Raw genomic sequence first — 13,069 nt, forward strand, 5'->3', positions numbered from 1 at the left:
AGGAAGCACAATTATTCTATAGTTAGCAAAGGATAAAAACTTGTAAAAGGTGAATTTTCAAAAAAAACAACCTCATAGTAAGAGTAGAATAGCCTCAACCTTGTTGGAAATGTAAAAGTCATCAGTGTTAGATGTAGAAAAAAAATCTTTAGTATAGTAGCTAGCCTAGAACCATAGATAATCAGTAGATGAACTCTAGATAGGGATGTATAATAAAATAAAACAGTAATAAAGAAAATTTTAAACACTCCTGATTAAGCTTATATAAAAGTATAAAATAATACAATGTCAATTAAAATTAAGTAGAACAAATAGTTAATAGATAGCGAACATTTCGAAAGCCCAAGGGCAAGCAAGTCCTAATGACGGGACGTCATTAAATAATGGGAAGGGTAATATGCACCGTGAGTAATATGTGATATAGTTAAAATACAAAGAGATAAAATTCCTTCTTTCTAAAGATAATTGCGACACAAAATAGACTGCCCCTAATTAAGTTCAAATCACGTTTCCAAGAGTTTAAATTCTTAATCAGCAAAAAATAGAATCTGCGTTTTGGCCTCAGCCAAACAACGACGCTATTCGGTTTTGAATTTCGCTAAGATAATTGGTAATAAAAAAAATGATAGATACAAAGTTTCACAGGAAGCTTAAGTTATAACGTTTAATCATCAGAAATATTTAAAGCAAATTATTGGATGGTCAGTGAGCATAATGAAGTGAGTTTGCAAACATAAGTACAAGGTAGCAGCCCCCTCCACAGGACTTGGGCCAATCGTGAAAGCTTAGAGCGTTGAAGCTGTATTTGTGTGATATAGTGAAAAAACTGTTGTTCGTTTCAATTATGGATTGTCTTTATTGCCATCATCATTATTTTTGAGAGCCAATTTTATCCTTGCCTTTGTCGTTGCAGTTGAAGGGAAGCACTATTCTACACCTAAATATAAGTCTCAATAAAACTATTGCTTTTCTAATTGTGTTTGTTTTATTTTATATGTCTGTATCTAATCGCACGGCAGGTAATTAGTTCGCATGTCTCCCTTGATAGCGCTCCCAGGAATCTGATTTCTACATAAACTTAGATGTAATCGACACGGCGATAACCCGAGGAAGCGAGGTTACGCTCCCGAATTGATAGTTGGAGAATTTCTAACCTACTATAGCTACTCATTTTTTTTTCTCGCTTTCAGCGAGTGGCACGATCGGTACACCGCTTTTAATCATAGTATTACATTTGTGGCCCCAGACTTCATTGCCACATTTGGCGCATCTTAATCGCCACAGCTTTATAGAATAATATTACATATGGCACAGTCTTCAGCGCTAAAAGTGGCGCTATCGGAGAACGTATAAGGTGTAAGTACACAGCTTGAAAGCACGATATTACATTTGACGCGGTCAATCTTTATTACCACAATTAGTCCAGTCTATTTTTTTTTTATCGCTACACACGCCCACCATTTCCCCAAACACATCCAATCAAAATTTGATATAGCCATTTTGTTCAACGTAGTTGGAAGTTCTGGAAATTATATGTTTGAGCTGGACACTCCCCCCAAAGTCTTCAGGGGCAAGGATTATAAGTTATGCCCTGGGGGCATATATGGTTCTTATGGAAGGAATGCTCGCATAAACTTCAGAGAGGGCTCATTTGATTAGAAATTGAAAGTTCTAGTTCACTTTTTAGCGTCAAAAGATACTGGAGGGTAACCAGCTTCCCCCCTTCCCCAACCCTTTTCCCCCAAATGCATCCAATACAAATTTTAAGATAGCTATTTTGTTAAAAATAGTTCAAAGATCACATAACGAAAAATCCGGTGTCGATAAAACCCCCCAGGGCCCTAGGGCAGGCGTTGTAAGTTATGCCCTGGGGGCATATTTGGTTCTTATTGAAGGGAAGCTCGTACTAACTTCAAAGATGGATCATTTGATTGGAAATTGAAAGTTCTAGTTCACTTTTTAAGAGTCAAAAGAGATTGGAGAGCACCTAGCCCCCCTCTCTAAGCCCTTTTCCCCTCAAACCCATCCGATCAGAACTTTGAGATATTTTTTATTAAATAGTTCAAAGACCATATACCGAAAACTCAGGGGTCAACACAGCCACCCAGGGCCCAAGGGCAGGCGTTGTAATCTATGCTCTTGAGGACTATATGGTTCTCATTGAAGGGATGCTCGTAGAAAATTCAGAGATGGCTCATATGATTGGAAATTGAACGTTTTGGTTCAGTTTTCTAGAGTTGAAAGAGATTATTGGGTAATTAGCCCTCGTCCCACGCCCCTTTTTCCCCAAATGCTTCCAATAAAAATTTTGAGATAGCCATTAAGTTAAAAATTGCTCAAAAGTCAGATAAAAAACCCAGGTGTCGTCACAGTCCCCCAGGGCCCGGGGGCAGGCGTTGTAATTTATGCCCTGGGGCATATATTGTTCGTATGAAAGGGATGCTCGTATAAACTTCAGAGAGGGCTCATTTGATTGGACATTGAAAGTTCGAGCTCACTTTTTCATAGTCAAAAGAGATCCGAGGGCAGCTAGCCCCCCACCCCACGCCTTCTTTTTCAAAACCCATCTGATGAAAATTTTGATATATACATTTTGTTAAAAATAGTTCAAAGGTTGGATAAGAAAAAACCCGGTGTCAATAGAACCCCCCAGGGCACAGGAGAAGGCGTTCTAAGTTATGCCCTAAGGGCATGTATGGTTATTATGAAAGGGATGCTCGTATAAACTCATAGAGGGCTCATTTGATTGGAAATTGAAAGTTCTAGTTCACTTTTTAAGAGTCAAGAGAGTTAAACTAGCCCCCACAATCTTTTTTCCCGAAACCCGTCCGCTGCAAATTTTAAGATAGCCAGTGTTTTGAAAATGGTTCAAAATTAGATAACAAAAACGCCCCCCAGAGCCCGGGGTATAGGCGTTGTAAGTGTTGTCCTCGGGGCGTTTATGGTTATTATGAAAGGGATGCTCGTATAAACTTCAGAGGGGGCTCATTTGATTGGAAATTGAAAGTTCTAGTTCAATTTTTAAGAGTCAAAAGATTTCCGAGGGCAGCTAGCCCCCCCCCCCACCCCACACGCACACCCTTTTTTCCCCAAGCCCATCCAATAACATTTTTATAATACCCATTTCATTAAAAATAGTTCAAAGGTCAGATAAGAAAAATTCCTGTGTCGATGGAACCCGCCAGTGCCCGGAGGCAGGGGTTATGAGTAATGCTTTAGGGGCATATATAGTTTTTATGGAAGGGATGCTCGCATAAACTTCAGAGAGGGCTTATTTGATTGGAAATTGAAAATTATTGTTCACTTTTTAAGAGTCAAAAGAGATTGGAAGGAAAATAGCCCCATCCCCCCTCCTCCAAACCCTAAATCCATTAGATAAAAATTTGAGATAGACATAGTGTTAAAAATAGTTCAAAGTTCTGATAACAAAAAACTCCGGTGTCGGCCCAGCCCTCCCGGGCCCGGAGGTAGAAGTTTTAAGTTAAGCCCTGGGGGAATATATGGTTGTTATGGAAGGGATGCTCGTATAAACTTCCTAGAGGGCTCATTTGATTGGAAATTGAAAGTTGTAATTCACTTCTTAAGAGTCAAAAGTGATTGAAGGGCAGCTAGCCTCCCCCCCCCCCCAAATCCATTTATTTTTTTCCCAGAGGCAATTCATATAGAAGGGGTCGTCGTATAATCTTCATAGGGCGTCCATTCCATTGGAAATCGAGAGTTCTAGTGCCTTTTTAAGAGTCAAAAGTGATCAGAGGGCAACTGACCCCCCAATTTTAGGTAGCCATTTTGTTAAAAATAGTTCAAAGATCATATAACAAAAACTCTTTTACGTATGGTCATTTCGTTAAAAATAGTTCAAAGGTCAGGTGAGGAAACTCCTGTGTCGACACCCCCCCTCCCCCCAGGGCATGGGCAGGCGTTGTAAGTATTGCTCTGGAACATATATGGTTCTTATGGAAGGTATGCTCGTATAAAATTCAGAGAGGGTTCATTTGAATGGAAATTAAAAGTTGTAGTTCATTTTCTCAGAGTGAAAAATTATCAGAGGGCAACTAGCCCCTCTCGCCCTCCATGCCTTTGGGTGTATAGGATGGACAAACCCATCCGATAAAAGTTTCAGGTGACCATTTTTTTAAAAATAGTTCAACCATCAGATATTAAAACTCCAGGGTCTACACAATCCCCCAGGGCCCAGGGACAGGTGTTGAAGGTTATACTCTGGGGATATATATGGTTCTTATAGAAGGGATACTCGTATAAACTTCAGAGAGGGCTCATTTGATTGAAAATAGAAAGTTATAGTTCACTTTTAAAGAGTCAAAAGAGACCGAAGCTTAATCTAGTCCCCCCATGCCCTTTTTCCTCAAACCCTTCCGATAAAAATTTGGAGATAGCAATTTTGTTAAAAATAGCTCAAACATCAGATAATAAAACTCCAAGGTAGACACAAACACATTATTTCACTTTAATATTGTTACTTTGATATCAGTTTTGTTACTTCGATGAATATTTGATTTTTTTTTTTTTTTATATTGATTTTGAAATAAGGAATTTTTAAAAACTTGAAATTTTTGTAAAAAAAAACGAACAAAAATTGATTAAAAAAAAAAAACTCCGAAAAATAAGTTTTTCAAAGAAAAGTAAAGGCCATTTTAAACTTAAGCTCAGCAGATACAAATACCTTTCAAAATTCAAGCTCAAAACGATCAGAAATTACTATTAAAGAATAAATGAAACCCAAAACGAAAAGAAACTAAATAAACAATCCCAGCAAAAACATACAACAAGCAATAAGCTAACTGAATAAATAGATCTTAAGTGAGTAATGCTGTAGATTGAATATGAAAATCAATCTTAAAACGGAAAAAAATCTTTTCCTATTGAGGCATAAATGAAACTTAAAACGAACAGAAATTAAATAAAAAATCAATTCAAACGAACATAAAATAGATATTAATGTAAATTAATAAATAAATCTTAAAACGAGTGAAACTTAAATTGAATATGCAAATCAAGCTTGAAACGAACAAAAATCACCACAAACAAGAGTTTGGGTATGACATCCTTCTCTCACTGTAGAAGTCTAAAACCTACTGCGTCATTGGCGCTTTACTGAAAACTATTTGCGTCTTGAACAGTCTTCAAAAGTATAAACAACATCAAATTGAATATTTGATGTATAATGATAATTAATTCTTGAAAGATCCATCGGTTCAAGAATTTGTTTCACTGTAATTATATTTTTATTTTCAATGCTGTAAGAACTGGAAAAGATAATATTTGTAATATAATTCGTTTTCAGTGAAGCACCAATGACGCAGTAGGCTTTTGGTTTTTATTTACAGTTAGGAAAGGAGGCAGTATCCAATCACTTGTTTGTAGGGGAACTATATTCGTCTTTAACAACTTTAAAAAGAGCTAATAAATTAAAATGAATATTTGACGTATAATGATATTAATTGCTGAAAGCTAACCAGTTCAAAATGCTACTATGATTTTAATGTTTATTTTCAATATTAAGTACAAAAAAAAATATTTGTCATAAAATTGGTTTTCAGTGAAGCGCCAATGACGCAGTAGGTTTTAGACTTTTACAGTGAGAGAAGGAGGTCATACCCAAACTCTTGTTTGTGGTGATTTTTGTTCGTTTCAAGCTTGATTTGTATATTCAATTTAAGTTTCACTCGTTTTAAGATTTATTTATTAATTTACATTAATATCTATTGTTTGCTTGTTTGTTTGCATCGATTGTTTATTTAATTTCTGTTCGTTTTAAGTTTCATTTACACTTCAATAGGAAAATATTTTTTTTCGTTTTAAGCTTGATTTTCATATTCAATCTAAACATTACTCGCTTGAAGACCTATTTATTCATTTATATTGTTACTTGTTGCATGTTTTGGCTATGATTGTTTATTTAATTTCTGTTCGTTTTGGGTTTCATTTATTCTTTAATAGTAATTTCTGGTCGTTTTGAGTTAGAATTTTAAAAGGTATTTGTACGAGTTTTTTTTAATTAATTACCTAAAATGAGCAATCATTGCCCCTTTTCTAAGGTAATGGGGATTGTCTTAGCAAGCTTGAACGCTTTCCATACACAATTGGCTATTTTCCTTATTTTATTTATTTGAAAACCCGTCATACAGAGAAGGAAAAAGATGGAGAAGGAAGAAGGAATTATTTAAAATAATCTATGGATTTATTTATTTAATAGAAGAAGAAAGATGGAAGCAAAACACAAAAAACACAATATTTTCCATTCTGGCCTATTTTACTTTCCATTAACAAGGACAACTGCTTTCTCGAGTAGAACCTTGGCTGAAATTAAATAAAAAAAAACTAAGTTTTTTCTGCTGAAGGTAAGGAGCAACATTAACACTTAAAATGAACAGAAATTATTCCGTACATGAGGGGAGCTGCCCCCTCCTCAATACGTCTTTTTTAACGTTAAGTTTTTGTTTTTTAAGAACTTTAGAACGTTCTGATTCTAATTACACGGCCCTTGTGTTTCAGGAATCGTTCTTAATGGTTTGAGACAAAAGGCCGAACTTTAGTGTAAAGAAAGTATTGAGAAGGGGACAACCACCCCCCCCCCAATGGTAAGTTTCTCCTGTAGATAATTCTCCCACGGTAAAGAGCGGGGTATCGAGAAGGGAGCAGCTGTTAGGGGGTGTATCCCACCTTTTTTGAAAATAAGGCAAACATTCTCAGACTCGTAGTCTTTGATGGGTAACACTAAACATACTAAATATTATATATTTGAAATCAGCATAATAAGTCAATTCTTTTGATATACGTTGCTATCGAAATTCCCTTTTTAGAGTTTTGGTTACTATTGAGCTTTGTCGCTCCTTACTTATAATTCGTTACCACAAACTGTTCGATACTACGTAGCTAAAGCAGGTGTTTGCTCATACCTATATAAAGAGGAAGAGAAATATCCCCCTTAGATAATATATTACCTTGGACGTGAACACAGAAGTGGTAAGGCCTTTTGTAGTTCAAAAGACATTTTGATTATGTATGCGAGCATTTATTTATTTCAACGCTCTCCTGATGACGTCAGGAAACGTGACACAACAAGTATAACTCGTCTTTGAATCCTTTTTGTTCCACCATAATCCATAGGAAGAAGCCAAGAGAGCCCTTGAGCCCGCCGACTAGGAAGATGTATTAGCCATACACAATTTCATTTTTTTTAATCCCGTTTCAATTCTACTTTGAAGACTTCCCTCCTTTCAAATATGTGAAATCCTTAAATTTAACTCTGTGAGCTTGGGTAGTTGAGCGATCCAAAAATGTTCCTGAGTAATTATAGGCGTTGTAAGAGTAGCGGTATTTGTAGTAATAATCGTGGTAGTAATAAAAATGAATGCAGTAGTCAAGGAGTAGTAGTGGTCTAATCATAGCAGTAGCTGTGATAGTAAAAATAAGAGAAGTATTCGTAAAAAGAACAGTAGTGACAGGATATGCACGGAGGAAGCAATAATAACGTATGAGTGATAGTGGTAGTAGTAAGGGCTGTATCAAGACTGTGGCCTGAAAAAGTCACGAATGTTCATTAGTTCTTTGAATGTTGAAGAAATTTACAAAATTATTAAAATCAGGCAGTGAGCGTGCTAAGACTCTGTATTGTCTCTGCACAAAACATTTTGGTGTTCTGTATATGAAGGTCATCCTGGTAATTGGTTAGTCTATATTTATCCTAAAAGCTCTAACATATTACTAGACTCTCAGATTCATATTCCTATAGATATTCTGGGACAAATTTCCCTGATATAAGCTCCAGTACCTTCTCAGAGACAAATTTCAATAGATTCCTTCAGCCGATTTGCAGCATTTTCCTTGAAGAAGATTTTGATAATTTTCCTGACCAAAATTCTGGTAAAATCCCTTGCCCAAATCTCACTACATTCTCCCACAAGTTCAGTTAAGCCCCTTAGCTGAATTTTAGCATATTTCTCCGGGCACATTCCAGTTTATTCCCCTGCCAAATTTCTACAGATTATCATAGCCAGATTCCAGCAGACCTCGTGTGCCGAGCTCTGGTACATACCATGGGGATAATTCTGAAGAGTTTCCCGAGCAGTGAAAATCCAGTACATTCCCTAAAAATATCCTAGAAATTCTCTAAACTTAGCACGTTCACCCAGCTCTGACTGACTTGATAACATTTGAATTTTCCCGTGATTCCTTTTTTCACATAGGTTCTTGGGAGAGGTGGGGCGAGGGGTATCTTCCTCAAAATAGCCCTCAAAGACACGTAGCACCTCTTGAAAAATACACTACCAGATAGAAATTTTAAAATGCTAGGAAATTTGGATATAAAAATCTCTGTACTATGTAGAATAGTCTATAAAGTTAATCCCTAAAACATTAGTTTGTTGCTGACAAGTGTTTTGGATCCATCCCTGTTCTAAAATATCACATCAAAACCCGAAATACCACAATATAAGTTCATAAACCAAGATAAAAATTCACTCACCTTTCCTGCGTGCAAAAGAGAGAGCTGATGTAGATATTTTTCGCAATGCCCTTACAAGCAAATTTCGTACTTTCTTGGGCTATGATGAAGTTGCGTACTACTATTCCCTTTTCCTCCATCGATACTAGCTTTAGATTGAAACTCTCGCATCCAGCAAGGACAGTATCACTTTGATACAAAGTCATCGCTATTAGAAAGAGGAGAAAAATGAGACAGGCTAAAAACAGACCATAAAAGGGCAATAAAAAGACAAAATTCAAATTCAAATTCATTTAATTCAAAAACAAGATTTAGCTCTCGTGGGCGCAAAGCCCAAATATGATGTCTCTTAGTCATAATTAGCAAAATAAAGTTGTCTGATAAAACTTTGTCAGGATAAATAAACTAAAGGATAAAAATACTGGAGATTGAGAATAAAATTGTCTGATAAAACATCGTCAGGATAAAATAAACTAAAGAATAAAAACACTAGAGATCATTGAAATATTTCACAAAGCTTGGCACAAAGCTTTTACTGTAGCGCATGGTGTTACAGTGGACTGGGGTTAGTTTCAGGCCACTTCCCTGGGGGGACGAGATCTTATAAGGATAAAAGGTGGGGGAAGGAATGATCGGTAGATGGGATGTTGAAGGAGGGAGGAGCCAAATCTTTGGCACAACGGTGTTAAATAAGTTATTGTAATCTATTAGTAAACATAAGAATAATTCTATGGAACTAGACTAAACTGTCTAGTCTATCTTATCCAATAAGTTTACCAATTTATATAATCAATTTCAGCATTTTGCTTTTTCACGAGGCCAAAATAATTGAAAAGCGAATGTTTTGAACAAATATTACCTCCTTGGATACTACTTGACTTGGTGCTTTAGATAATTTCTTACTAATATTGATTAAATTGCATTGAAATACACATACACAGCAAGAACAATATCCCTTTGATACAATGTCATCACTATGAGGAAAAAATGAGACAGGTAGACCATAAAAGACAATAAAAAACGATAACGGTGTCAAATAAGTAATTGTAATATATTAGTGAGCATTAGAGTACTCAAATGAAACTAGACCTGTCGGAATAATCAGAATAAACTGTTAGACTTTATCCAATCAGTTTACCATTTTATATAATCCCTTTTGCCATTTTGATTTTTACCCATGCCAAAATAACTGATAGCTGAAGGCTTTGAACTACCGACTCATTTCCCTTCATGGACACTGTTTTGCTTAATGCATTAGATATTACTCAAAGTGCATTGAAATGTTCACACCCAGCAAGAACAGCATCAGTTTGATACAAAGTCGTCACTATCAAGAAATGAAAAAAACAGTTATCTTGAGCTATTGTAATTTGTTATTGAATACAAGACTAGCGAAATGAAAATTAAGATTGTTTGCTTACTAGCAGTTATTTGTGTACAAAGAAGCGTAACGACAAAAGCGTAACTGAAAACACGGTTAGTTATTTGTGTACACCTTTGAGAAAGAAAGAAATTCATTTTAATTAAAGACCAATATTAAAAAAAAAACTATCAAACAGACCTACCACAGGAAAATCTGTACAGATTTGTTTGTGGCAGGACAAAGAAGCATAACGACAAAAGCGTAACTGAAAACACGGTTGGGGGTTAAGGAATCGTCACCCTTCCCCATATATGAAAACAAACAAACTAAACCTTACGATAATTCGAAAAAAAAATGAAGATAAAACAAAGAACGAGGCCAATTTTAAGCCAGGGAAAACAAAACAATGCAGATAGTTCAGCAAGCATGTCCCCTAAGCTGTGTGCAGTGCTAAAAAAAAAAAAAAAAAAACTTTTCGAAGTCCTTAAAAACAGAAACCGAACTCAAATAAAAAAAAAAAAAAAAAAAAAAAAAAAAAAAAAAAGCCTTGTCAAAACACAGAAAGGTGCCATGCATTTAGGTATACACTCATTGGCGTAACCAAAATCCAAAATTCAATTTCACCGTGGCCTGGCTCTATAAAAACAGGTGGCAAATACATTTTGGTTATGGAATTAACAATGCTATATTTTTCGCTAACGGCAATAAAGTGACGCCAACCGGTACAATGTTACCAGCAACAAAGTAAGATTAACACTAAAACTTTCCACTATTTCAAGCTCTAAAAATACCCGGAAGAGTAGAAATGCTTGATAGACATGCAAGAATGGAATCGCAACATTTTTTTCTTAGAACATTTTGATAATGAACAGCATTGTCAAGTTAACTTTTTCGATGAAAAAGGCTTTTGCATTATCAGAAAATTACATCTCATTGGAAAGTTTTCACTTCAAATTCCCAGAGCACATGGTACCATAAGTAGGAACTTTTAAGGTCCAACCGACTAGAAATATATCTGTTGGGACCCTTCAACGTTCTATGTGTTCCCTGGGGAGCCTGCTATTTTCCACGGAAATAGTAGCAAACAAAGCTGACTCATTTGGAGGTTGCTACTTACAACGAAGATTAATATATACAAGTTTACCATATGCCGAGTGCCGGGGCCCGGCTTTGAACTATTTTGACATTTCTGGCTAAATACGACATAAAAAATTCACAAGCTTAAGGAAGAATTTGTATTTTTTTTCCGTGGTGGTTGTATCGAACCAATGGTGACGCCATGACATCAAGAAGTGGCTTATATTGTCTGCGGTTATAAGATAAGTTACAATGAGAATAAATTTACAAGCCTGTCGCGTAGCCAAGCTGTAGCCCGGCCTAAAAATCGACTACATAGTTTTTTTTTCTTCTGGCATACTGGCAAATTGACATTTCTGGCCACAAGAACGATCTAAATAGGTCACAACTTTAAGAAAGATTTCGAATTTCTAGCCCCCCACTGTTATGTAATCGGCCCATTATGCTTTAAAACTATAAGTTGCTTTAAAACTAAATCAAAAGGCACTGTGTGTATGATTGCCAATAAGACACCTCAGCAATATATCGAGAATGACTGGGGGCATTAAGTTGAAAGTTTCGGGGCTACTACTATTGCTACTTTTGCTCATGCAATTTAAATAAATCAAAGAGTGTAATTGTATCTAAGTTGTCAAAGAACATAGAAAGAATTTTTCGGGAATGACATTATATTTTATTTTTCAGGTTAACTTAAGGAGATATAAAATTATAGTAAACAATACTATTTGTGTCAGGATTAAACGTAGGCAAAAAAATTTCTCCAACATACAAATAGAAAGCCAAACTATGGATTCTTCTAGAAATTCAACAAAAATACAAGTTTTTCAACTGAAAGTAAGGAGCGACATTGAAACTTAAAACGAACAGAAATTATTCCGTATATGAAAGGGGCTGTCCCCTCCTCAACGCCTCGCTCTTTACGCTAAAGTTGTTTATTGTTTTAAAAAATAAAGTTGAGAGATAGTCAAACTTTAGCGTAAAGAGCGAGGCGTTGAGGAAGGGAAAGCCCTTTTCATATACGGAAGACATAGTTATTGTATTTTTCGACCATGCTGAACAAAATGGCTATCTAAACATTTTGATCGGGTGACTTTGGGAAAAAATGAGCGTAGGAGGGGGCCTAGTTGCCCTCCCTTTTCTTTGGTCACTCAAAAAGGGCATTAGAACTTTTAATTTCTGTTCGAATGAGCCCTCCTGCGATATTCTTGGACCACTGGGTCGATACGAACACCCCTGGGGAAAAAACAAATAAACACACATCCGTGATCTTTCTTCTGGAAAAAATACAGAATTCCACATTTTTGTAGATAAGTAAATGTGTAATGCTTATAACACGCAGATTCCCGTTTTTAATTCAAGCCTTGAGATTTCAAGAAATATTGATTTGCATGATTTCATACCTTCTGTGGTGATTGAAAGTCCAATCACAACCTTGAGTATCATCATTTGAAAATTATTTTGAAAATAGGAAGGGATAATTTCTATTTTTGTGGCTGAATACAGTTTTGCCTAACTTTGCCTCAAGATTGTCGTTTGATTTTATTCAGCCAGTTCCAGGCCTGAAAAGAGAAGGAGGATTGGGCTGTGGGCTTGGAACCTACTTCAAAAAACTTTTATTACAACTGAAAATCGATAATAATTCTATGCGGAATGATCTAAAAGATGATAACTCAAGCATACCCTAGGACCAGATTTCTTAACGTGAGAAGCTACTTTTTTAGATTATTCTCAAACGAACAATTAAAACTGGGTGTCAAGCATAGCGACAAACGTCATGGCTTCAGACCTAATTGCTCCTGAGCAGAACTTACATTATACTCACTGAGTACTTAATAAGAAATTTTATGAATGGCAATCTAGGCCATAGTCACTGACTTTGAAAAAGTATTTGAATCTGTTGACAGAGAAAGTCTTTTAAAGATACTTTTCCACTATGGTACCCAATCAAAGACAATCGAAATAGTCCATGATATGTATCTGAACACCGAGGCTTTAATTCACACACCCGAAGGCCTAGCACGACATGTCAAGGTTATTTCAGGAGTTAAGTAAGGATGCGTCCTCTCACCGTTACTATCCATCATAGTAATTGATCATCTACTGAGAAACGCAACCACTCATATATCAGCCTGAACGCAGAATAAAAGCATGTGATCTTGACCATG

The 13,069-nt window shown here is 36.0% G+C and overlaps 1 protein-coding gene across 1 annotated transcript in view; it reads right to left on the reverse strand.

Annotated features, from left to right (window-relative positions):
* Nucleotides 1–13,069, reverse strand: part of LOC148950788 (uncharacterized) — an 86,615-nt gene that overhangs the window by 29,988 nt on the left and 43,558 nt on the right. Inside the window, exon 7 of the mRNA XM_089090458.1 lies at nucleotides 8,486–8,672. Within this exon, the coding sequence (XP_088946584.1) occupies nucleotides 8,486–8,672 (187 nt within the window). The remainder of the gene's footprint in view (nucleotides 1–8,485; nucleotides 8,673–13,069) is intronic.

The sequence above is a fragment of the Artemia sp. Qi Xiang Cuo genome, chromosome 6, assembly GCF_049724085.1.
Source record: "Artemia sp. Qi Xiang Cuo chromosome 6, ASM4972408v1, whole genome shotgun sequence".
Classification (NCBI taxonomy): Eukaryota; Metazoa; Arthropoda; class Branchiopoda; order Anostraca; family Artemiidae; genus Artemia; species Artemia sp. Qi Xiang Cuo.